General features: G+C 35.4%; 1 protein-coding gene across 1 annotated transcript in view; it reads right to left on the bottom strand.

Moving 5' to 3' along the window:
- The window catches only part of si (sucrase-isomaltase (alpha-glucosidase)), a 132,951-nt gene that overhangs the window by 75,615 nt on the left and 30,005 nt on the right, over positions 1-27,331 (bottom strand). The window contains exons 11-19 of the mRNA XM_049483309.1: positions 24,888-25,019; positions 24,054-24,170; positions 18,445-18,558; positions 16,980-17,064; positions 14,864-14,981; positions 11,738-11,909; positions 7,444-7,560; positions 4,729-4,883; positions 3,409-3,493 (exon numbers count right to left, since the gene is read on the bottom strand). Coding sequence (XP_049339266.1) covers positions 3,409-3,493; positions 4,729-4,883; positions 7,444-7,560; positions 11,738-11,909; positions 14,864-14,981; positions 16,980-17,064; positions 18,445-18,558; positions 24,054-24,170; positions 24,888-25,019 — 1,095 coding nt within the window. The remainder of the gene's footprint in view (positions 1-3,408; positions 3,494-4,728; positions 4,884-7,443; positions 7,561-11,737; positions 11,910-14,863; positions 14,982-16,979; positions 17,065-18,444; positions 18,559-24,053; positions 24,171-24,887; positions 25,020-27,331) is intronic.

Here is a 27,331-nt window from a genome sequence, read left to right as displayed (position 1 = left end):
TTGCCTGAATAAGTTAAAAGACTTAACAATTTGTATTGAACGAGGAGTTCTTCCTGAGTTATTAGTCATATTGTGATTTGTTTGTATGTGTGTTGGGTTTTTAAGCACAGCTCTAGAAAGACCACTTCAGTTCCTGAATCTGATTTTGCTATTTATAGGTTTATGTTTGAGTAAAATGAACATTGTTGTTTTATTCTATAAACTACAGACAACATTTCTCCCAAATTCCAAATAAAAATATTGTCATTTAGAGCATTTATTTGCAGAAAATGAGAAATCTCTGAAATAACAAAAAAAGATGCAGAGCTTTCAGACCTCAAATAATGCAAAGAAAACAAGTTATTATTTATAAAGTTTTTTTTTTTTTTTTTTTAATACATCTTGGCATGTTCTCCTCCACCAGTCTTACACACTGCTTTTGGATAACTGTATGATGCTTTACTCCTGGTGCAAAAATTCAAGCAGTTCAGTTTGGTTTGATGGTTTGTGATCATCCATCTTTCTCTTGATTACATTCCAGAGGTTTTCAATTTGGTAAAATCAAAGAAACTCATCATTTTAAGTGGTCTTTTATTTTTTGTGTGTTTAGTAAATATCTTAAAATATCAAGTTTTGTATTTGTTATTTTAATGCACTTGTTACTTGTCTATTTTATTTATGCAATTGCAAATGAGGGCAACATTTTTATTGAAAACTTTCAGATAAATGTTTTTTTTTTGCACTAGTCTTAATGTTATGGCTGATTGGGGTATCTCAAAAATGTGAACAGGGTTCCACTTCTTTCACAATTAAAGATTTTAGACACATACTGTGCCTAATAGAGTGGAACTGTTGTCCAGTGACGTGTTTGTAGGGCTATTCATTTTAATATATTTTTTTATTAATTAATTTGGGTTTATTTTGCATGTGGTTTTTTCCTCTCCTCTGGTGGAGTGTTTAAGAGAATCCCAGCCTGGCCTCTCCGGACCCCTCAGCACGGCTCGCCCTCTCTCTCGCAGCGCTTTGAAGCCCCTGCGCCGCAGTACGTGACTCCGTAATTAAGAGTATGGAGATGAGCCGACACTTAAAAAGAGAGATGGAGGGAAGAGGAGGAAGAAAAAAGAAGGAGGAGGAGGAGAAAGAGGGAGGAGAAGAGCCAGTTAAAGACACTGTGGACCAAGCGCTGATTTCCCTAGTCAAAAGCCATGCTGAGGAGATCAAGGTTCAGCTGGGCCACGTCTGATCTGCAAGTCAGATACCGGATGTCATTAAAGGAACGCTCAAATAGCTTTGCAGAACGAGAGAGAGAGAGAGAGAGAGAGAGGGAGAGAGAGAGAGAGAACGAGAGAGAGAGAGCGCAAGAGAACGCCCAGGGAACCTGTTAAACACCTGGCATCCCAAGATTGGAAAAGGTCCAGTAATTACGGGAACGTGTTGGAGGACTGAGGGGATGCATATGGATTTTCCTGACAATTTCTGAGATGCAGAGTTACATAACAGCACATAACTATGCATGTCTGCATGATGCAGCTCTCAGAGGATCCATGCAACCAAAAAAAACTTAACCTTACTCAACTTAAAGCTGTGCAGAAGTCTTAGTAAATCTGAGAAATCATGCAAAGCCATATTTCTACTCCAACTCCTCTAAAAAAACATCAATTTAATCTGCATGTGGTTTGTTTCAGCTGGTGCAAAAAAAAAAACACAGTAATTGCACTCAACTGTGGACCAAACAACCACACTGAGACATGCAATGGTTTCCAGAATGCTTCTGTTTAACGGCTAAACGGCTGTTCAGGTGCAGTGAAACCTGATTTATTACTGCACCTATAAACTAATGCCGTTTGTGCAGCTGTTCCATATGAAAATGCACTGAAATACACACTATTTAAAAACACAGGATCTTCTTCCTGTAATTATTTTTTTTAGCTCCGCCCCAGACAGACTGCTCTGACAAATAACCAGAGACATGCAATAGACAATTATGCATGTCTGCATCAAAAAACCCATACAAACTCAGCCTTACTCAACTTATAGCTGCACAGAAGTCTTAGTAAATCAGAGAAATCATATATGGCCTTATTTTTATTCAAACCTCTCAAAAACATCCATTTAATTAGCTTGTGGTTTGTTTCAGCTGGTGTGAAAACAGTAATTGCACTCAGCTGTGCACCAAACAACCACACTGAGAACACAATGCGTTTGTGGTGTGTGAATGATCTGACCTTAATCCAACCCAATTACCAAATATATTCTTAATATTTGCGCTAAATGGCTGTTCAGGTGCAGTGAAACCTGATTCATTACCCACATTATTACTACAGTTATTAACCAATGCCATTTGTCCTGCTGTTCCACATGAAAAAGCAATTAAATACATACTCTTCAAGAACACATGCTTATTCCTGTATTTATTTTTTTAGCTCCGCCCCTGAGAGGCTGATCTGACAAATAACGAGAGGCATACAGAAGTCTAAGAATCAAACAGGTCATAGAACCCTAGTTGTGGGTTATTTAGACTGATATAAATACAGTAATTTAACTCAGGTGTGGAACAAACAACTGTGCCAAGACCTGCAAGAGAATTTGGGCTTGGTCTGGTCTTGATCTCAGCTGTTCAGGTGCAGTGAAACCTGATTTATTAACCACATAAAAACTACAGTCTTTAAATAATTACTAATAAGCAGAGACATTGCGTTCACTTTGTCTTTTGATGCATTTTGTTACACTTGCGGTTTATCTTGTGTGAAAACAAACCAAACCAAACCAAACCAAACCAAAAAAATGTGTGTAGAAACAAAGAGCTAGTCATAATCTTTTGTTTTATCGCTGCACAATCCGATAAAAATGCATTTTTAAGCCACTCTGATAACCGGATTCATAGGAAATGTTAACTTTTTTTTCTTCCTTGTACTCTACACATTGTACAATGATGGAATGACAATAAATCTCTTGACTCATCCTCTCTCCCACTCACTCTCAGCACGTATCTCTGATTCACCCGATGTAGAGAACTTTCCCAAGCATCCGCCTCGAATGGGAATGATCTAATTCACACACTTCTCTCTTCTTTTGTCATAACATGCGAGAGGCCATGTTAAATTGGCAATTAATCACCCATTTTAACATGACCGCAATCTATCTCCAGTTCTAATTTCTCTGTAATGAGGTCAGCGCTCTCATTAGAGAGAGAAGAAAAGAGGGAGGGAAATGAAGAGGAAAAAAATAATAAATCCCCATCCCTCCGTAGCGCGTCCCAGTGGAGGTCACCATCACACACCCAGAGGGAGGAAGAGGACGTAGCCAAATAGCACGGCCACGACTGTGAGAGACAGCGCGAGACTGTGTGTGTGTGTGTGAGAGAGAGATAGATAGAGAAAGAAAGAGAGAGAGAGAATAAAAATATATATCAATATGTGTTTTACATACAGCATCCAGCACAGGTGTGATGAGCAGATGGGGTCCCCACAGGAACTGACGATCCACAGTCCAGGTAGCAGAGTCTGAAAAAAACCTGAGAAACAGAAACAGAATGAAAAACAACGCAGTGCTGGAGAAAATAAGAATATATATATATAAATATAGTGAATCCAGCAGGTGTTCTTCACATTGTGCTACACTGTGTTGTTTTGATTGGGCCAATAAATATATGTATCTACTGTATTTAGGGATGTGACAAAATATCAATATTGTAATATTTTCGTTTATGATGCATTATCGATATGAGAGAGTAAATATGAATATTTTTTATACATATCACAGAATCCAAGAATCCCAGTATAGTGGAATCCTCGAAATAAGAGACCACTTAAAAATGATGAGTTTCTTCGATTTGACCAAATTGAAAACCTCTAGAATATAATCAAGAGGAAGATGGATGATCACAAGCCATCAAACCACCAAACTGAACTGCTTGATTTATTTTTTGCACCAGGAGTAAAGGCATAAAGTTATCCAAAAGCAGTGTGTAAGACTGGTGGAAGAGTGATTAAAAAAACTGGGTTATTCCACCAAATATTGATTTCTGAACTCTTAAAACTTTATGAATATGAACTTGTTTTCTTTGCATTAGTTGAGGTCTTAAAGCTCTGCATCTTTTTTGTTATTTCAGCCATTTCTCATTTTCTGCAAATAAATGCTCTAAATGACAATATTTTTATTTGGAATTTGGGAGAAATGTTGTCTGTAGTTTATAGAATAAAACAATAATGTTCATTTTACTCAAACATAAACCTATAAATAGCAAAATCAGAGAAACATTGAAGCATTGAATGTAGATATGGTTTCTAGCCAGAGATGACCTCTCACTATCATTACCACTCACTTAGCTTTCCACTGTGGGTGATAACACCTTTTTTTGACAAACAATATATCCGGTATACATGTGAAACGGTGGATTAAGGGAATTTTAAATGCCTGAACAATTGGTTGTCTTACAAAATATCAGCCCACTGGTGGAGACCCTTATCCACCATCCAACCCAACACCAAAAATTATAATAATGCTCCAGCTAACAAATTTTGATTAGTAGAATATTTTATTTTATGAATGTTATAATTGACATTCTTAGACCATTTAATCTGTAATGTTTTCTGGATATTAATTGAAATTTTATTTTACATTTTTACCACTACACTAACCACTGCAGATTCGATTGGCACCCACTCTATTACGTTTTAAAGCCCATTGCTAATTTTAGTTTAAACTACAAAACTTCTAAAAAGGCAAAAGTGTCAGGATGCCACTCACTCGTTCATGACGGGTCGCACCACGGTGTCTCCGCTGGTGTGGGACTTGTAGAAGAGTGTGTAGAGGTAGGGCAGCAGTGTGTAGCGGATGTTCATGTAGTGTATGGAGGTCTGCACCAGCAGAGAGTCAGCACCATAAGCTGCAGGATCCTGAGGCTGAACAGAGAGAGATAGAAAGAATATTTTATAGTAGATACTGAATAATTAGTAATTAGTATAGATAGTAAATACTAAGCAGTGTCTAGAAAACACTAAATCATTTATAATGCATTATTAAAAATAATTAATAATTAAAATTAGAATATTATATATATATATAAAAATTGAATTATTCATAAGGGATTTTCAATCATTTACAGTGGCTACTGGATGAATCTGTATAGTGGCTACAGAACAATGTGACGTAGATTTTTAGTAGATTATCACTATAATAATTATTGGTGGATGCTGAATGATTTCCTATAGTGTGTCTTTGTGGATACGGAATAACTCATAGTAGATGCTAAATGACTCATAGTTGATATAGATAAAATCAATCTTAACAAATAAGTGTAAAATGAGTATAATTAGTATTTAATACCAAATGCATAATGTTTAGTAAATTCTGAATAATTCATAATGGACACTGAAAAAGTCAAAGCGCATACTTAAATTGTTTTAGAGTATTGAATCCTTAATAGTTCATAGTAGATACTGAACAATTCATAGTGATTACTGAATAACTTTTTTTAAGTATTTACAGTAAATACTAAACAATGCATGATAGCATTTAAACAATTTCTAGTGGGTTTTGAATAATTTGCTGTGGACAGTAAATAAACCATAGTGAATACTAAATCATTCTCAGTCAAAATGCAATAATGTAATAATAAATACTTAATAATTTATAAAGGCTACTGGATAAATCATGGTGAATCATCATTGTGTAACTCATATTTATTACTAAAAACTTCTTAGTCAAAATGTAATAGATCCTATTACATACAGAATAGTGCTAATAGATTCATAGTAGGATATTTAGTATGAGTAATTCATAGTGGATGCTGTATGTCTTTATAGTGTGTCTTTGTGGATTCTGAATAACTCATAGTAGATTCGATGCATTGGAGATACTCAATCATTTCTAATAGATCATTCCTAGTAAATATGTACAAAATTTGTACAAAATAGTATTTAATACTAAATACTGTGTAATTTATAGTGAATACTGAATAATTTATAGCATACACTAAAAAGCTGTAGCGTATACTGAAAAATTCTTAGAGAGTATTGAATCATTAATCGTAGACACTAAACATTTCATAATAGATACTAAACAATTCATACAGCTCTGGAAAAAAAAAATAAGAGAGCACTTAAAAATGAAGAGTTTCTTTGATTTTACCCAATTGAAATCCTCTGGAATATAATCAAACCATCAAACCAAACTGAACTGCTTGATTTTTTGCACCAGTAGTGCAGGCATAAAGTTATCCAAAAGCAGTGTGTAAGACTGGTGGAGGAGGAGAACATGATGCCAAGATGCATGAAAACTGTGTTTATTTCTCCAAATATTGGTTTTTGAACTCTTAAAATTTAATAAATATGTACTTTTTTCTTTGCATTATTTGAGGTCTGAAAGCTTTTTTTTTTTGCAAATAATTGCTCTGAATGACAATATGTTGTCCGTGGTTTATAGAATAAAACAACAATGATAATTTTACTCAAACTTATACTTATATATAGCAAAATCAGAGAAACTGATTCAGAAACTGAAGTGTTCTCTTCATTTTTTATTTATTTTTTTCCAGAGCTGTAGTAGATTGTAAACTATCTATATTGTAGTAAATACTAAAAATAATTCATAATAGCATCTGAACTGTTTCTAGTACATATTGAATAATTCACAGAATTCACTGAATCATTCAGAGTAGATATTGAATAATTCACCGAATTCACTGATTCATTCATAGTAGATATTGAATAATTCCTAGAATATAATAAATTGTTATAAGCCTTATTATAAGACTAATAACAGATCAGTAATCTTTGTGTTTATAAGGGTTTATATATGAAAGCAGTGGGATATGAAGGGCTGGTGAGAAATGAGATGGCCTGGGCTGTAGAGTGCGCATGCTGATGATGTTCGTGGTGATGGAGGACACTTCGGTCGGCTCGCCTGAAGACAGCCGGCAACTGATTACTTGCTCTCTAAAAGGTCAAGCCTTATTCATCTAATTTCTCCAAGAAAATCATTTTCCATTCATCCTCATTTGCCCTCTTAAATACATAGCCCATATAGTATTCTTTTAGAGGAGCTTCGATTCTCTCTCTCTCTCTCTCTCTCTCTCTCTCTCTCTTTCTCTAATCTAACAATTACGATAGAAGGGAATAAATCACAGGCAAATAGCATTTGAAGAGGAGGACACACTTTGCGACAGAGATTGAAGCAATATTCACATTATGGCATTGCAAATTAGGACAGTAGTGGTTCTCCAAGGTACTTATGAATGTAATACCGAACACTGCGGTGGTTACAGATTAGATTACAGTGGAGGTAAAAGATTTCAGATGGAAAACGCACCACAATAGCTCTTGGTCAGGATATTTATGCTCGTTTCTCAGGCGTAATGAGTGTGTTATTAGTGCTATACATTGTATTAGTAATGACATTTAAATGAGAGAGAGAGAGAGAGAGAGAGAGAGAGAGAGAGAGAGAGAGAGAGAGAGAAAGTACTTTGTATCCTTGAGCGTTGTGGTTGCGACTGAAGGGGTAGAAGGCGCCAACTTGCATCCATCGCCTGCAGAGCTCCTCGGACGAGTCGTCGAAGAAGCCGCAGATGTCGGCTCCGATCTGTATAAATGAGAAATAAAATAAATAATAAAAAAATGCAATGTGTCTCAATGTCAAAAAGTATCTACACAGCATCCATACAGCTTGTGTTGTACAATCTCTATCCTTATAAAGCCATTGTTCACAATGCTGAGGGTGGGTTAAAGGATTCACATTAATCAGATTCAACCTCAGTATTTGTGGCCACATTGAAAAGTTTCAGTAATTCAGTTTGAAATGTGAAACTCATATATAATATAGAAACTCCTGAAGACAGAGCTCTTCAAAGAGCTCTTACTCTCTTAACACCTCTAACACACTAACTACTTCTAACCTCATTTCCTTCTTCCCCTCCTTCACTTCTCTATCCCCTTACTTCCCTTCGACCTCCTTTAAGCCCTATCTAAACAATGTTTTACCTTTAACTTCTATTACTTTTGTACTTGACTATTGTAAGTCGCTTTGGACAAAAGCATCGGCCAAATGTAATGTAATGTAATGTAAAATATAACACAGTGGATCAACACCAGCAGATGACATCAAGTCTAAAGTCAGTGCAGTGTTTTCCTGAAAAAAAACTTTAGGTGCTTCATGATTCCTTTTGCTGACAACCTTATAGACCTATAGAGATGCGGATTTCATTTTCTAGCAGGTGTTGACACACTGCCTAAACTACCAAACGAACCAATTTGCCATATTATATTCTTATGTTATATAACAAAATATCTAATTGATTCATCATACAACTGGAACTTGACATGTTTTGGTAAAAAAATTACCAAGTGCCTGTTTTTTTACTTATTTTTGAATGTATAGACTTTAAATATATTCATACTACAGTGTATATGAGTAAAAAAAAAAGCATAAGAATATTGATGACAGTTCATTACATGGATTATTAATTATTTTTTCGACAAAATACATGGAGAAACAGCATCAGACGGAGTTTTTTTTTTTTTGATAATCAATAATCACACCTCTTGGATACATGTAGATCCTAAAAACCTGACACTCAGCAGCAGCCTATGCCTTTCAGTATTTTAATCAGGACACACAAAGAAAACTAACTATATACAAAAATGTAAACTTTTTAGTCTAAATAAATAAAAATGTTTAGTGCAAAATAACTACTTAATAAAAATGTGCAAGTAAAATAAAAACTATATAAAGTAGTGCGCACACCATACCTAGCTTTAGTTTGAGTAAAGCAGGTAGTTTCACACTTTTTCTGTGGACACTTTTGAGTCTTTATTTACTGATATTTTTTGGTTTGAAACATCATATAAATATGTTTGAAGCACTAAAGGTAAATAATATTGGTTGTGGAAGGAGATCTCACTTTTTTAGGTGATTTTCTCAATGGGTTTAGAAAGAGTAAGTTCCGACATTTCTAACCATATATGGATTATGTTTATGTATGAAGGGATTCTTGAGTAATTAAGCTGAGAACACAAGGTGCGATTTTGGATGGAAAATCCGTCCATAGCTCTACTACTAATAATTATGTTTTTGAGGTATGCAATACATTTTAAATGTAATAATAGGTAAGTATATAAATGGAAGCACTCTAAAACTTCGCTATTGACCACACTGACGTGGGTTGTCTTCTTCACCCACATGGATTAGCACAATAATAGTTAAAGCCCTACAAAGAACTGGTAACATTATCCAGCCAATAATTCATCACTGTGAAATGACCGCTGCACTGTCTCTGTTAATTCAGATGATGGCTCCCACAATGCAGCCATTCGATGTCTATTTCCATAACACAGCAGCTCAATCAGACGCCAGAGTCAGTCCCTTCGCTGTTCCTGAAACCCTCTTCATATTTCTCAGCAGGCCCGCGGATAGCGCATTATGACGACGACAGAACGCGGGCGATCAATCGGGCCCGGCCGAGGCGAGCTGAGCTCGCCTGCTTTTTTGTTTAAAACCTTAACAGATCGCTCAATGGCGAGGAATCAATTCAAATTCCCTTTCTTGTGTATCAGGAGAGCTCGCGGGCCCGTCAACTCAGAGAGCCGGGCTGCTGGAGAGAGAAGGCCTCTCCAGGAGATGATGGGCTGGGAGCTGCTGTCGCTTTGGCACAGCGTTTCATTTGCATTCATTGATTTGGACGACCTCTGCTTCTCCCCGCACCAGAGACGCTGCTTTGGCTTCACTCAAAAGCCAATTGGTACATATGCTCAAAGCTTTAAAGTAATAGTTCAGCCAGAAATCTAATTTACCCAGCTCCCCCGCTAATCTCCAATCCAGCCAATCAGACTGCACATATTTGGCGACTGAATTTTACTACATTAAGGTTCTGCGCTGGAGCTGTGAAGCTAATTTAAAATGTTAAAATGTTCACTACAACTAAACTAAAGGTTTTAACGTTTTTTTTAGTTAAGTTTAAGTTAAGTTTTTAACTGTGCATCCCATCTATACAGATGTACTTCAAAAAAAAACAAAAACTCTTTCATCATAATAACTAGAAAAAAACACAAAAACACAGAGAATTCTGTAATTATTACAAGTAAACTACAAACTAAAGTTAGCATCATGCTAATTGTTTGGGTCTACTATGAACTGAAGTTAGAACTGTGTTAATTGTCTGAGTATACTATAACCTGAAGTTAGCACTATGCTAATTGTTGAAGTATACTATAAACTGAAGTTAGCACTATGCTAACTGTTGGTTTATAAACTACCACAATGTTAGCTACCACTTTAGGAAGAGTCTCATGCTTCTCATACTTGCATAAGGCACCCAAAAGAGGCTGAACTAAAGATAGCACTATGTTTATTGTTGGTGCATGCTAAGAACTGAAGTTAGCACTATGTTTATTGTTGGTGCATGCTAAGAACTGAAGTTAGCACTATGTTTATTGTTGGTGCATGCTAAGAACTGAAGTTAGCACTATGTTTATTGTTGGTGCATGCTAAGAACTGAAGTTAGCACTATGTTTATTGTTGGTGCATGCTAAGAACTGAAGTTAGCACTATGTTTATTGTTGGTGCATGCTAAGAACTGAAGTTAGCACTATGTTTATTGTTGGTGCATGCTAAGAACTGAAGTTAGCACTGATGTTAGCTACCACTTTAAGAATAAGGTTCCTCGAAGAGGCTGAAATGAAGGTAGCACTATGCTAATTGTTGGAGAATACTATGTATTAAAGGTAGCACTATGCTAATTGTCAATGTATACTATAAATTGAAGTTAGCACTATGCTAATTGTTGGAGAATACTATGAACTTAAGGTAGCACTATGCTAATTGTCAATTTATACTATAAATTGAAGTTAGCACGACACTAATTGTTCTTGTACACTAAAAACTAAAAGTAACATTATGGTAACTGTTAAAGTATACTAAGAACTAAAGCTACCACTATGCTAATTGTTGGTGTATGCTAAGAACTGAAGGTAGCACTGTGCGAATTGTTGGAATATATAATGAACTAAAGTTAGCAATATGCTAACTGTTGGAGTATACTATGAACTGAATTTAGCAGTGTGCTAATTGTTGAAGTAAAATTTTAACAGAAGTTAGCACTATGCTATCTGTTGGAGTGGAGTATACTATGAACTGAAGTTAGCACTATGCTAATTGTCAATTTAAATGATAAATTAAAGTTAGCACTATGCTAATTGTCAATTTATATGATAAATTAAAGTTAGCACTATGCTAATTGTTGGAATATACAATGAACTAACTGTTGGAGTATACTATGAACTGAAGTTAGCACTATGCTAATTGTTGGAGAATACTATGTACTAAAGGTAGCAGTATGCTAATTGTCAATTTATAATATAAATCGAAGTTAGCACTATTCTAATTGTTGCAATATACAATGAACTAAAGGTATCACTATGCTAATTGTCAATTTATACTATTAATTAAAGTAAGTACTATGCTAATTGTTGGAATATACTATGAACTAAAGTTAGCACTATGCTAATTGTTGGAATATACTATGAACTAAAGTTAGCACTATGCTAACTGTTGTATAAGCTACCATTTTAAGAAGAGTCTTATGCTTCTCACACTCACATAAAACAACCAAAGGAAGCACTATGCTAACAGTCAATTTATACTATAAATTGAAGTTAGCACTATGCTAATTGTTAGAATATACTATGAACTAAAGTTAGCACTATGCTAACTGTTGGTGTATAAGCTACCACTTTAAGAAGAGTCTCATGCTTCTCATACTTACATAAGGCACCCCGAAGAGGCTGAACTCCAGCATCCCAGGGATGGCCCACTTGATGTCATTCCAGTTGGCAGCATTGTCTCCCAGCCAATGGCCGGAGTACTTGCCCACCCCGGGGAAGGAAGAGCGGGTGAGGATGAAGGAACGGTTCTCGCCAAACACTTTCTTCACCGCCCTGGAGGCAGAGAGGAGAAACAGAGGCATGAGGAAAAAACAGAGTGCTAGCATGAAAGGGGGGATGGAGTCCACAGGGAGCGGCAGGCAGATGTGGGGAAGGCGGGCAGAGGTTCGGGCAGGAGGAAGACTTTAGAAGAGGAGGAAGGCCACGGGGGCTGAGGGAGAACAAAAGTGGATCAATGAAGCAGAAATTACACGAGAGGAAAAACACAAGTCCTGCTGTAAACAAACCCCAGGAAGAAATTAGCAAGCACTTCCCTGCCCATCGCTGCAGTTCCACAGCCGGCCTTCAGGACAGCACAGCTCCGCTGCTATAGGTCTGACTGTGCTACCAAACCGTTCCTGAGCTCCACACTCAACAGGCTATTCCTACCTGTGTGTTAACTGAAGCACAGCACCACGGTTTACTGCTGGCTTTATTTTATACTGACTGTTTCAAACAAGAGGAGGAAAAAAGGAAACTGCCATAGTATGCCCTACTGTAAAAAAATCAGGATATTGCTATAGTGCACTAATGTGTGATTGTAGCCACATTATTAATCACTATATTTAAAAAGAGCTAAAATGTAACAACTTTTTTGTACTTATTATACTTATAGTCTTACTTAAATTGTGTATTGTGTAAATTGTGTAAATTAAGTGTATTTAACTGTACTAAAATGGAACTAATTTAAATATACTTAAGTAAGATTTAAACATACTACTTCATGTATGTAACGCCATATTTTAAATATGGTTACAGTAAAATTATAATACATTTAATGAGTATTAAAACTGTATGGAATGTACTAAGAATTGATGTTAAATATTTTTACTGTACATTAGAGTACAAATATGCTTTTTGTTCCTGTTTTTTGTAAGTAGCACACTTCTAGTATACTTCGTTGGGTATAAAAATATATTTTAATATACTGTACTACAATTTTTAGCATGTGACAAATTTACTTATCTTTTTTTAAATTAGTAGTACTAACATAATTTACTTTCTAAAAAGTTACATGATAAATTGCACTTTAAGTGAATTACTTTAACAGTTGTTTTTAAAACACTTTGCTAAAAATTTACAAAAGTATATTTGGAAATTAGTATTTTAAAAGTATATTGAATTACATGAAACTAAAAGTGTTCTTCATAGTAGTCTATTTTTTAAAAACAGTACATTATATATGTACTTTTAAAAAAAGTATGATCAATGTTTATATACTTTTAATATATTACATAAATCTGTTAAAGTATATTTACAGCATACTTCTCAATATGTTTTATATATATATATATATATATATATATATATATATATATATATATATATATATATATAATTTTTATTTTTTTTTTCAGGGTGAGGATCACATAGAAGAGCTCCATGTGAACAAAAACATTCATTTTCTTTTCTTTTCTTTTTTTTTATTAATGCCCTGAAAAATACTGAACATATATTACCTGTCAAAAATGTTAGAGCATCTAATTTATTTTCCTTTAAATTTGCCATTAAAGCTCTTCAGAACAACTTATTAATCAGAAAACTAACTGGTAAAAAATCATATATTGTTAAAAAATGGGAGTAATTTTTTATAAGCAAACAATGGATTAAGTAATATCTTATAGCAATGGAAATAAGTCCTATGTCTGTAGTAAATCAGTTCTAGAAAAGGTGATGTTACTGCTGTTACTCTCTACTGCAGCATTTACACACTGGAGAAAACTGCTACAGGAAAATGTCTGGCTGACACACATGGATACAGCTTTAGCCTTTAGCTCAGATTAACATGACTGGACTAAGTCTCAGGTTCAGTAGAGAAGAGAGGAATTAGAGAGAGGTCTGACAGGAGAAGAATTGCAACAAGACTATTCAAACAAAGGGGTGTTCTAAAACTTTTGACCTGTAATGTATGTAAGAACGAGGTTCAAACATCAATTGAAATCAATTTCATAGGTCCTAAAATAGAACCCTGAGCTACTCCAAGAAGATGTTAAATCAAACTGTTACCAATCACAGAAATATAAACTTTGGGAACAGGGAATTTAAGTAGGGATGTATGGACTGTCCAATTATTTGGCAACCCAAAGTATTTGGCTTAAAAATGCAAAAATGCACTGTTCATTGTTGACCGTTCACTTAAATATGACAAAGAATAAATAAAGTCATATTGTGCATAGAAGATACAGTATATTTAAATTGTAGTTTTTTTTGCGATTTCTTTTTCTATTGTAAAGCAAGTAAAAAACATATTTGTGCATATTTGTTCAATTCAAATATTCAAATATCTAATTTAAAATAAAATCTTATGTAACATAAGAAGTAGGGTTTAACACACAAAAAAAAAATAAAATGAAATATAGACTGTGTATAAAGCATGACCATTTTTATATTATTATAAACACAATAGTGCTTTAACTAATTTAACCGATTGTTAAATTTACACTGGTTTATAATGCACATATTATCTACAATTACAATTTGTCTATGACAAATAGATTTTGTTTAATTTCGTATTGCCTAGAACTAAAATGGTATAATAATGCAGATCTATTATCTCACATACATGAAACCACAGTTTAAGCAATGTTAAAGTCAATTTTTTATGATTATTATTATCCTTACACAATCCTTCTCATTATTAATGATGGTAATAAACCAGCAGCAGTTTGATACTGTAATACTGATTATCTTCTGCAGAACTTCAGCTTCTGCACATGCTTATCTGTTCCTGCTGCTGAGTGTTCACTTCATTTACTGATCTAATACAGTTACAGTTCACAGCACAGCCCAACCAACCCTGTTATTATCACTGCATGCAGAACATCTCACACTCTTTCTCACACTCTTTCTCACACTCTTTCTTTCACTTCAGCCTTCTGCCACTGTAAAGGTGGAACAACACCTCAATCTACCTGCAGCAACCTTAAATCCACCTTAAATGAAAGCATCAGCAAAGCAGAGGAACTTACACATCTGTCGCTAGGACCATGGAGTATCCGTACAGACTGTGCACATCGTAGTGGTTCCCCCAGCCCTGCCTAGCGTCCATACATAAGGTCTTACTGTACATCAGATCGTCCAGGATCCCTTTAGAGAGAGAGAGAGAGAGAGAAGGAGAGAGAGAGAGAGAGAGAGAGAGAGAGAGAGAGAGAGATAGAAAGAGAGAGAGAGAGAAAGAAAGAGATGAATATCAGCAACTGGTCTGTGTAAAATGTGAGAAATCTAATTAACATGCCTCGTAGCTCTCGTAACCTCAGGGTGTCAGACTAGCGATCTGCAGGATCCCAGCACTACAAAGCTTAATGCTCATCTTCTTTCCACGCTATTAAAAAATACTACACTTAGAAGCGTACTCTTTTGTGATGCTGTAAATGAACCACATATACGTCTGTTTTTACAAATAGTTGCACTCGTACAAAAGTGTCTAATTGCAGTGTTATTTAATAATACGAATAATAAAATAAGAGACAATTGATTTTACCAAATTGAAAACCTCTGGAATATAATCAAGAGGAAGATGGATGATCACAAGCCATCAAAACAAACTGAACTGCTTGAATTTTTGCACCAGGAGTAAAGGCATAAAGTTATCCAAAAAGCAGTGTGTAAGACTGATGGAGGAGAACATGATGCCAAGATGCATGAAAACTGTGATTAAAAAAACAGGGTTATTCCACCAAATATTGATTTCTGAACTCTTTAAACTTTATGAATATTGTTTTTGTTATTTCAGCAATTTCTCATTTTCTGCAAATAAATACTCTAAATGACAATATTTTTATTTGGAATTTGGGAGAAATGATGTTCATTGCTATCTTGGCAACATAGGTGCGCCATGCGCTCTCAGCATGCCCAACTCCTTAAATAAACACACTGCAGTGAACAAATCCAGCTTTTACAATAAACAACAATAAACAGAATACAAGTTATAATGTTATACTGAATCTTGTTTACAAATTTGATTCAGAAAATAAGGGATTTTCGCTAGATTTAAAACTTTGTGATTGTGTACTTGTGTGACCGTGTGATTATTTTTTCTTTAATTTAAACATATCTTAATATGTTTTGCCAATAGATTTTTTGGCTGTGTAGTTTCTGGCAGTAGACAATCAAATCCTTTTTTACCGTTGTGTTCAAGCAGAGAGTTACTTGTGTTCTTGGTTCCTTTCAGTGGTCTTTTTTCAACCCATGTAAAATGCATACCTGTCTAGATTGTGCACTAATTTTGAACCTTTTTTTTTTAACAAAAACTGTACAGCGATTGGACAATGAAACTGAAACACCTGGTTTTAGAGCACAATAATTGATTGTGGTGACGGACAGTTCTGGTGGAAACAGGAGAGTTGAGGTGCACATTGAATTCTGCCGTGATTTGATCAGCCGTGGTTTTGTTTTTTTTTGGATACAATCCGGGTTAGCACCCGAACATCCCTTTCAGACAGCTTCCTCTTACAGCGTCCACAGTTAATCCTGTTGGATGCGGTTGGTCCTTCTTGGTGGTATGCTGACATTACCCTGGATACCGTGGCTCTTGATGCATCACAAAGACTTGCTGTCTTGGTCACAGATGCTCCAGCAAGACGTGCACCGACAATTTGTCCTCTTTTGAACTCTGGTATGTCACCCATAATATTGTGTGAATTGCAATATTTTGAGCAAAACTGTGCTCTTACCCTGCTAATTGAACCTTCACACTCTGCTCTTACTGGTGCAATAATGTGCAATTAATGAAGATTGAACACCAGGCTGCTCCAATTTAGCCATGAAACCTCAGACAAAAAAATGACAGGTGTTTTAGTTTCATTGTCCAACTCCTGTATATAGTGTCTGGAACCCAAATAGAACCAGTTTAAGATCCAAGATCATTCGTTCAGCAAGTGCTATACTGAGTTTTGATTCCTCTTGCTGATTCTATCATATCATCTGAGCTTATCATGTCATTATCTCCCTCAGTGACGATTATATGGATCTAGATTTAAGCTCTAAATAAACAGCTTTGGTAAAATATCTGTTTTACTACTGAATACTATTAAAATACAGCTGAATTGAATTCAGATCTTTTTCCAGTGCTGTTTTTATACTCACTCGGGGTGAAGGGGGGATAGTTGAGCTTGTTGTTAGCGCATCCTTCCTTGGAGCCTTGCACAAAGCTGGACACCTCGTTCATGTCCTTATAAAAGAAGAACAATTAGTTCTGCTTCGTTATCCTCGCTGTTCTAATTGTCAGAACATAAAACCGCAGATTTTATAGAGACATTTATGAGGCTATTGATTTCAGTGGACATCATCCACCGTTTCATACTGCACACACACACACACACACACACACATATATATACACACGTATGCAAGCCCTACTACAATGATATAACTGTATCATCAATGTTGAATTAACACTGATTGGGTTCATTGGACGCCACTTGCACTTCTGTAGTAACTGCTGGTGATTTAATTGTAAGTACATGTAATACAAATTTACAGCTAAACAAAGCTTGTGATTTATGAAGCCATATGCAATTCTTAAAGCAATTTCAGTCAATCTGCTGTTTGAAACGGCTGTTTGAATATTTGGCAACCAAGAGTTTGGATGGTCCTTTATAGATGCCTCATAGATGCTTAACTAACTTTCAACAGAATGTATATTAAATGGAATTTAAATTGGATTGTTTAGAGCCTAAAACTTACACCTAAACCCAACTCTAAGCCTAACCTCAACCATAACCCTAAACCTTTCTATACATTTTTAAGATAGAGTAGAGTTACATGCAATAGAGAATCATTTACTTCTCTCTTAGAGTTTAATCGCATTTAATAGACATGTAGTTGTATCTTAGTTAAGCAGCTACAGCTCTTGGAAAAAAATAAATAAGAGACTACTCAAAAATGATGAGTTTCTTTGATTTAACCAAACTGAAAACCTTTGGAATATAATCAAGAGGAAGATGGATGATCACAAGCCATCAAACCAAACTGAACTACTGCTTGATTTTTCTTTATGCACCAGGAGTAAAGGCATAAAGTTATCCAAAAGCAGTGTGTAAGACTGGTGGAGGAGAACATGATGCCAATATGCATGAAAACTGTGATTAAAAACCACATAAAGTGATAGAAAAAAATCACTTTATGAATATGAACTTGTTTTCTTTGCATTATTTAATCTATTTTTTGTTATTTCAGCCATTTCTCATTTTCTGCAAATAAATGCTCTAAATGACAATATTTTTATTTGTAATATGGGAGAAATTTTGTCTGTAGTTTATAGAATAAAACAACAATGTTCATTTTACTCAAATATAAACCTATAAATAGCAAAATCAGAGAAACTGATTCAGAAACTGAAGTGCTCTCTTATTTTTTTTTTTCCAGAGCTGTATGCGTCATCTATAATGGACCATCCAAATAAAGTAAAACTGCTTTAAATATCTGAACACTTTAACTGCTAGTTTAATAATTTATTTTTTTCTATTCCATTGCCTCAGTGCCAGCAGTGGCCCACAGTTAAAGAAGTCTACACAAAAAAAGTGAATTTTGGTTTTATTGGGTTACTTACAATCCAGATCGCATCGTGCTTCACCTCTTTGTAGAACCGCTCAATTTCTTCAACCCACCAGTTAATACAGGACTCCTTGGTGTAGTCAGGAAACACTGTTTCTCCAGGCCAGACCTACACACAGCAAGAACAGAACACTGAAGTTTAATCATTATAATGTAATTTAATCTGTGAATTATGTCTGCATTAACTTGTATGACAATAATCATATTTTATATTCATAAACCCAAACATTTTAACACATTGAGCTGCAATATGATCTGTACTGAAAACTGTACTTTTGATTCGTGTGGATCGTTAATTTCTTTTAGCTTTTTATTATTAGTAGAAACTAATAATCTAAGTATAACAACTGGACTTCACTGTCTTTGTAAATGTCCTTATATTGAAATTTACATTTTAAAATTTAAAAATGAGCCAATGAGTTATAAAACAAAAACGTAGCTTTCTACAGTAAATAAATGAACTAGTTTTAAACATAAAATTGCATGATTTTTTTTTTTTTTTTTTTGCCAATGTTTCCATCTAGACTGGCTGTAGAAACTTTTAACTGGGATTCCTGCCATCCCGTTTTTTTATTTTTTTATTTTCTTTATTATTAATTGAGTGTAATGTTGTAATTTGACCAAGGGTAGTGTCTCCATACTCCATAATTCATTGGTAGAATTTAAAACAAGGCACTAAGAGCTTTGAAATTGCTCAGGTAGTTTCTTTTTTAATAAACTACCTGAGTAATTTAGGTAGTTCTCTGGATGCCAGAATTGTTATTATAATGTGTAAAAATAGTGATTTATTTTCATGGGCAACTTACAGCATTTTTTCCCATTTTCTCCCAATTTAGCTAGTCCAATTGTCCCACCCAAGGAGGGTTAAAACTAGCACACTCCTCCTCCGACACATGTGAAGTCAGACTCAGCCTCTTTTTGAACTGCTGCTGATGCAGCATAACTGAGTAGCATCACAGCGCTAACGCTCGGAGGAAAGCGCAGCGACTCGCTTCTGATACATCAGCTCACAGACGCAGCCTTGTGCTGATCGACATCACCCTTTGAAGTGATGAGGGAAAAGAGCACCATCTACTGTACCCACCCAGAGAGAGAGCAAGGCCAATTGTGCTCTCTCGGGCTCTGGCAGCTGATGGTAATGCATGACTGGGATTCAAACCAGCGATCTCCTGATGAAACTGGAGCCCCAACCTTGTAATGTTAATTACAAGAAAACTATAGAACCAAACTACAAACCAGAAAATAAACATAACTCAACTCAACTGAATGGCTTTATTCGGGGGCAAGATGTTAACTATCGCTTTAAAAATGTAGCTGTAAACAGTGAACCGGGACTTTATTACGTACTGCTTCTCTCAGATCACCCAGTTTAAAAAGCCACCAGGGACAAAGCAGTCTCTCTCTTATTCTCTTTTTCTGTGGCATTCTATCTCTCACACTGTGCACAGGGACTATATAAAAGGTTTACACCCCAGAATAGTGGATTTATAGGTTGAAACCGTACCACCTTTTTGGCAGATCTGTGATGCCCTCAAGAGCTAATTGACTAAAATAAGGTCTCCCGTCTCGTTTTCTCGCGCCCTATCCATCCCTCTCTCTCTCTTTCTCTCGTCCCCCTTCTCTCCATGTCTCTGTCCTCCTCTGCCTCGTTATTCGCTTGTCTTCAACCGGACCAGGTTTCGCTCTTTTCTATTCATATCCAGTCGAGCGAGCGGCACAAGCAGCAGATTACAGTAAGCTCTGTACAGGATGCCCTTGATTCCCCATTATGTCCAATTTGCTCACGTATCAGAACACACACAAAAAAAAAGAACAAAAAAAAAAAAAACAGCCAGAGAGAGTGCCCTTGTTTAGTTTCTCACAACTCTCTCTCTTTCTCTCTCTCTTTTTTCCCCCACGTTCTCCCTCACGACTCAACACACATCTCTGCCCTTCTTTCTGCAAGAAGCGAAATGCCATGAGATTAGGTTCTAATGCAAAATCAATGCATATTCTGACTTGAAATAAAGTGATATTAAAAAAGTGTTTAAACACTGGCCTCCGACTAATCAACTGATTATACGATAATAAGAGAGATAACTAAATTGCAGTTCCTGCTGAAACTGTGAGTGTAAATGCTGGGCTGATGTGTAGCTGGTTGCTAAGCTGTTTCTAAGGCGTTTCTGTGGTATTGATGGTGGTTGATAGGGTGTTACTAGGTGGTCACTAGGTAATGTACAGTACTTGCATAAATCAGATTAAAATATGTTGGTGCAAATACATTGTGTAGCTATGAACACTCGGTTGCTTTTGCTCAATAGCTGCTTTATCCAATAGCTCCTCCATATATACACACAGTACTGGAGAGCAGTTTCTCCCCACTCTCTCAACTTTTAGCAACTTTTTTCCCCCACGTTCTCCCTCACGACTCAACACACATCTCTGCCCTTCTTTCTGCAAAAAGCGAAACGCCATGAGATTAGGTCCTAATGCAAAATCAATGCATATGCTGACCTGAAATAAAGTGATAATAAAAAAGTGATTAAACACTGGCCTCCGACTAATCGACTTATTATACGCTTATAAGAGAGAGAACTACATTGCAGTTCCTGCAGAAACTGTGAGTGTAAATGCTGCGCTGATTTGTTGCTGGTTGCTAAGCTGTTGCTAGGTGTTGGCTAAGGTGTTGCTATGGTATTGATGGTGGTTGCTATGGTGTTACTAGGTGGTTACTAGGTAATGTACAGTATTTGCAAAATTCAGATTAAAATGTGTTGGTGCAAATACTTTGCGTAGCTATGAACACTCGCTTGCTTTTGCTCAATAGCTGCTTTATCCAAAAGCTCCTCCATACATATACACACAGTACTACAGCAGTTTCTCCCCACTCTCTCTCTTTTTATTTCCCATGTTCTCCCTCACAACTCAACACACATCTCTGCCCTTCATTCTGCAAAAAGCAAAGCGCCATGAGATTAGGTCCTAATGCAAAATCAATGCATATTCTGCCCTGAAATAAAGTGATAATAAAAAAGTGATTAAACACTGGCCTCTGACTAATCAGCTGATTATATGATTATAAGAGAGAGAACTAAATTGCAGTTCCTGCAGAAACTGCGAATGTAAATGCTGCGCTGATTTGTTGCTGGTTGCTAAGCTGTTTCTAAGGTGTTGCTATAGTATTGATGGTGGTTGCTATGGTGTTACTAGGTGATTACTAGGTAATATACAGTATTTGCATAAATGTGTTTGCACGTTGTTGTGCAAGGTGCAAATACATTGCGTAGCTACGAAACACTCGGTTGCTTTTGATCAATAGCTGCTTTATCCAATAGCTCCTCCATACATATATACACACAGTACTGGAGAGCAGTTTCTCCCCACTCTCTCAACTTTTAGCAACTTTTTTCCCCCACGTTCTCCCTCACGACTCAACACACATCTCTGCCCTTCTTTCTGCAAAAAGCAAAACGCCATGAGATTAGGTTCTAATGCTAAAATCAATGCATATGCTGACCTGAAATAAAGTGGTAATAAAAAAGTGATTAAACACTGGCCTCCGACTAATCAACTGATTATACGCTTATAAGAGAGAGAACTAAATTGCAATTCCTGCCGAAACTGCGAGTGTAAAAAAGGTGTTGCTATAGGTGTTGCTGTGGTATTGATGGTGGTTGCTATGGTGTTACTAGTTGGTTGCTAGGTAATGTACAGTATTTGCATAAATCAGATTAAAATGTGTTGGTGCAAATACATTGCGTAGCTATGAACACTAGGTTGCTTTTGCTCAATAGCTGCTTTATCCAATAGCTCATATATATATATATATATATAAATACACAGTACTGGAGAGCAGTTTTACCCCACTCTCTCAACTTTTAGCAACAAAAAAATCAATGCATATGCTGACCTGAAAAAAAAAGAGATAATAATAAACGATTATAAGCTTATAGGAGAGAGAACTAAATTGCAGTTCCTGCGGAAACTGCGAGTGTAAATGCTGCGCTGATTTGTTGCTGGTTGCTAAGGTGTTGCTAAAGTGTTGCTAGGTGGTGGCTAAAGGTGTTGCTATGGTATTGATGATGGTTGCTATGGTGTTACTAGGTGGTTACTAGGTAATGTACAGTAATTCAATAAATCAGATTAAAATGTGTTGGTGCAAATACATTGCGTAGCTATGAACACTCAGTTGCTTTTGATCAATAGCTGCTTTATCCAATAGCTCCTCCATACATATATATATATATATATATATATATATATATATATATATATATATATATATATATATATATATATATATATATAAACACACAGTACTGGAGAGCAGTTTCTCCCCACTCTCTCAACTCTCTAATACTTAAGAAGAACAATACTGTGATTTCCGACTGTAATTACACTAATAACTACCCGGCGTTAATCCAAGGATACAAGGACATGAGGAATGTGATTTATAATGTTTACAATGCATTTTCTTGTAATTAAACATTTCCCTGCCATGTGCTTGAGCTTTATGGTACACGTGAATCTTTATCAGCTACACCTTTATCAGTTATACCTGCCAATACTTGTCAATGTTTAATGGAATATAACCTCATAAACATTTGCATGTACTACAAATTTTATGCCAGATTACAACTTAGATATGAGCTTTATAGAGCTCATTTATGATCTGAACATTGTATTAGAACACAAAGGCCCTGTCAGCATGTATGTTGCCTGTGTTTTGGCCTCCTGTCCACAAGAAAAAAAGCTGTTTTTAGTGACTAAAAGTTGGATTCATCAAGGATTTTTTGTTTGCCTTTGTTTTGTTGTCCCATTCACATGAAAAATTAACTTTTCTAGTTCTTGTTTTCTGTGTTTTAGCCTCTCATCCACATGCAAAAAGTTGTTTTTAGTATTAAAAGTGGAGGCTATATGAGGGTTTTTTGTTTCCTCTTGTTTTGACAACCCAATTACAAGAAAAATGCTGGTTTAATTCAGTAAAATTGAGCTTTTCCATTTTTTTCTTTGTTTGTCCTCTCATACACATGACAAAAAGCTGTTTTTAGCAACTAAATGTGTCGCTATTCAAGTTTTTTTTCTCTTTGTTTTTTCAACCATCCACATGAAAACGCTGGTTTTAGTCATTAAAATTGAGCTTTTCTAAAAAAAGCCTGAAAAAAGTTTAGTCAAACCAAAGTTGGGCTATTTAAGGGAAGTTAGGTACCCTTTGTTTGATCACACCAACCACATGTAAAAATGCTGGTTTTAATCAGTAAAATTGAGCTTTTATATTTTTTTTTCCTTGTTTCTGGCCTCTTATACACAAGAAAAAAGCTGTTTTTAGCAATTAATGTGTAATTAATGTGGCGCATATGAGAAAAGTTTTATTTTGGTTACACAAAAGTTGGGCTATTTGAGGGTATTTAGTTTACCTTTGTTTTGTTGTACCATGCACATAAAAAATGCTGGTTTTAGTCAGTAAATAACTTATTTTACTGCAGAGTAAAAAAGGATTTTGTATTATTTATACTCATAGCCTGTAAATGATTCAAGACCTCTTAATGGGTTAAATGAAAATTTGGCAGGAAATGTCAAACATAGACCCCAAAATTCTTCTTCTTAAATTTTTTAAGTATTTACCTCTCCCACAAGCGGCTTGTTGCTGCCGGCCTCCATGACCCAGGCGTCAAACTGGGTTCCGCGGTCGTAGGACTCGTATGTGCCGTTAATTCTCTGGGTGGTGGCGATGGCGGGATCCTGTCGCAAATAAAACACACTATTAGTCAGATTACAAAATATATATAGCCTGATTACAATATATATATTGCCAACTTTTATTAATTATACATGATGAATGTATGAATTATACATTTTATTAATTATAAAAGAAAATTACAAATTTCCCTCAACAAAAAAAAAAATGTTGTGAAAAAAAATCTTGAAAATAATCTTTTCACTTTTTATGATTTTGTTTTGGTCTATTGGTGAAACAATTTGTTGATGGATTTTAAGAAACATTTTAGATTATATAGTTATTGTAACCTAATTTAGTAGTTTAGTTCAGTCAAATATACCTGGTTGCTAGAGAATTTTTTTTTGTCCTGTTATTTTCAACTTAAAAAGTTAAGTTTAAATCATATATAAGTTGAAAAACAAGTTTTTTTAAGTTGGTCCAAAATGTCTTTTTATCTTTACTTTTCAGTGTTTTTTTAACAATCTAGGTTTCTCTAAACAATCTAGGATTTGTCTTCACCAAAATAAACCATCTTGACCATCAAAAACCAGCCTCAATTACCTGAAACTGGATTTGTCTGTATTTTTCAGTAGGGTATTCTTTGCTAACTGACTAAATGTGTGATATTTCCAGAGCGGTGACATGAGGGGAATGCTTAAATGAGATTTTTGTCTGTGTGTGTGTGTGTGTGTGTGTGTTTGCTGTTTAATAACCCAGCATAAATCAATAACCTGACTCACCAATATCAGAATATACTTCTGCCCGGCTGCATGCATGTAGTCAGCGAACTGAGGCAGGTCCTTGAAATTCACCAAGTCATACGTGAAGTCCTTCTGGTTCTCCATGTAGTCGATATCGGTGTACTGGGTGTCCTAGAACAGGTGATACAGGAAAACAAATGAGCATGTTTGTCCTTATTATCTCCTTCGTCCAGCATTAGCATCCTCGCGGCTGCCACGGGCCCCGGTGGCCTGATGTATGGAGCGGTCAGAGCCTGTTGTTTATGCTGGTGGGGTAGCGGCGCTGCTGTCTGCGTTTGATTGCTCTGGCAAACGCTCTTCCCATAAAGCCTCAACAGATGGTGAGGTGCTCTTGCCAGTTCCTCGCAAATGCTAATCAGATGGAGACATATTAGCCTGACGCGCTAATGCCCTCTTTATTTAAATCGCATCGAATGTTGTCCTTCAGCGCATCTTACATCAATTACAGACGGAGCGTTAGCCGCCGCTAACAATGTGTGTGACACGTGTACATATCTCACCGCCATCCCTGAGACAAGGTTCACCTTTCCAGAGACATTAGAGGGACGAATCCCAGGCGCTCGCTTTTGTTCAGGTTAGAGGTTCATAAAAACTGCATCCAATTTGCTGCAGCAGGATTGAAATGTCATTTGTATCAATTACACTGTAAATCTGAATTTGGTTTTGAGTTTGGGTTGAATAACATTTTTGAGTTCTCTTTATTTATTATTATTATTTTTTTTATTTTTTTTTTTATTTTTTCATAAATGTGTCATTACTAAACCAGCTCCATTAGTTGCTTGCAATATTTAGCTGAACTATGCAGGTTACTAATAATGTAGGGTATTTAGGGTATTAAGGAAATTAAGGGTGTGTTGGTGTATCTTTGGTATCGTGAAGCAAAAAAAAAAAAAAAACACATTGGGCAGCTCAAAATGCACAAAAGGCATGTATTAATTCTCTTAATTGATAATGGGTGTGTTTTGGTAGTAGCATGAAATAAACCAATCAGTGTGCCAGTTGTTATTTACTTTAAGAGGCAGGTGAGCTCTGACTTTGGCACGTTCATGTCTTAACAGTGCAGCAGAGGATATTGACCTGTGTGTTCACACTGTGAAGATACAACAGCAGCTCATTTAAAGAAACAGTAGTGTTATTTTATTCTTTATTCTGTTTATTGTTGAGTTAAAAGTCGGGTTTGTGCCCTACAGTGCGTCCGTGTGTGTGTGTTCAATGAGTGGGAGCACAAATAGAAATGGACTCTGACGATTGTTGTCAGGCTTTTAATCAGTCAGTGGAGCTCCTGTGTTTTCTGTTGCCAAGATAGCAATACACGAGAAATTTACCTGAACACACCTCACTTCCAGACTACCACACCTATCAGTGTAGATTTATTCACAAGCACTGTTGCTATTTTAACAGAGCAGGTGAATGGCAGGGAAATAGACTGTTGGCGAGGTGTGAGATAGCAATGAGCTTCATGACACACCTTGTGAAGGGTGTATGATATTTTTATTTAAAGCAACGCAGGTACTGTTCAAGCGAACATTGGAAATTTGGATAAGCGGAATCCATGCATTTTAGTAACACAATATTAAAACCTTATTGTTTTAGATAATTTTGTAATATCACATCTATTTTCATTTAAATTAAAATGGGATTTTTTTTTTGTTTACAATCCGAAACAGATATTTCAGATTCTAGACACTCAATATATATTTATATACTTAATATCTATATATTCTATATACAGTATGTATATGGATGTTACCTGTAAAGTTCTAAGAATGGCAAAGAAAGATTAACCTATTATGTTACATTTAAAAATCTAGGACAAATAGTTTAAAGTATTTTTTTTTTAGTATGAAATATCTTCTGCTTGCCTTAATTACTGTAATCAATATATAATATGAAAATGGTTCATCTCACATATTTGAAACATATATATATATATATATATATATATATATATATATATTATATTTCAATGTTATGTAAAACTACTGTTTTATATGTTGGTCTTTCAAAAGTAATAAAGTAGTGAAAAATTTAAAAAAGCTTGAATATATATTTTTAAAATGAAAATTACTCTAATTGAACCACTACCTGTTAGAGGTACGGGACACCACTGCATGAAGTATTAATAGAATAATTAGTTATGGAGTGAGTAATCAAATATTCACACTGTTTTGTAGGATTTTTTTTAGTTAATTAAACATGCACTGGGTCAATATGACCTGGGAACAACTGTGCTGTTCCTGACAAATTAACATAATAGGAGGGTTAATTAGAATATATAAAGTACTTTATGTTTTCTTTTTGGAGTGACCCCTTATTAATGTAACAACTGACTATAAAGTTAAATCAAACTTTTAACCCTTAATATATTTACTGTAGCTTTTTCGCACAAAATTTTAGCACAAAAATTATTTTGGTTTTTCAAC

The sequence above is a fragment of the Astyanax mexicanus genome, chromosome 9 (assembly GCF_023375975.1).
Source record: "Astyanax mexicanus isolate ESR-SI-001 chromosome 9, AstMex3_surface, whole genome shotgun sequence".
In the NCBI taxonomy this organism is placed as follows: Eukaryota; Metazoa; Chordata; class Actinopteri; order Characiformes; family Acestrorhamphidae; genus Astyanax; species Astyanax mexicanus.
The sequence above is the reverse complement of the archived record's forward strand: the minus strand, read 5'-3'. Positions and strand labels throughout refer to the sequence as shown.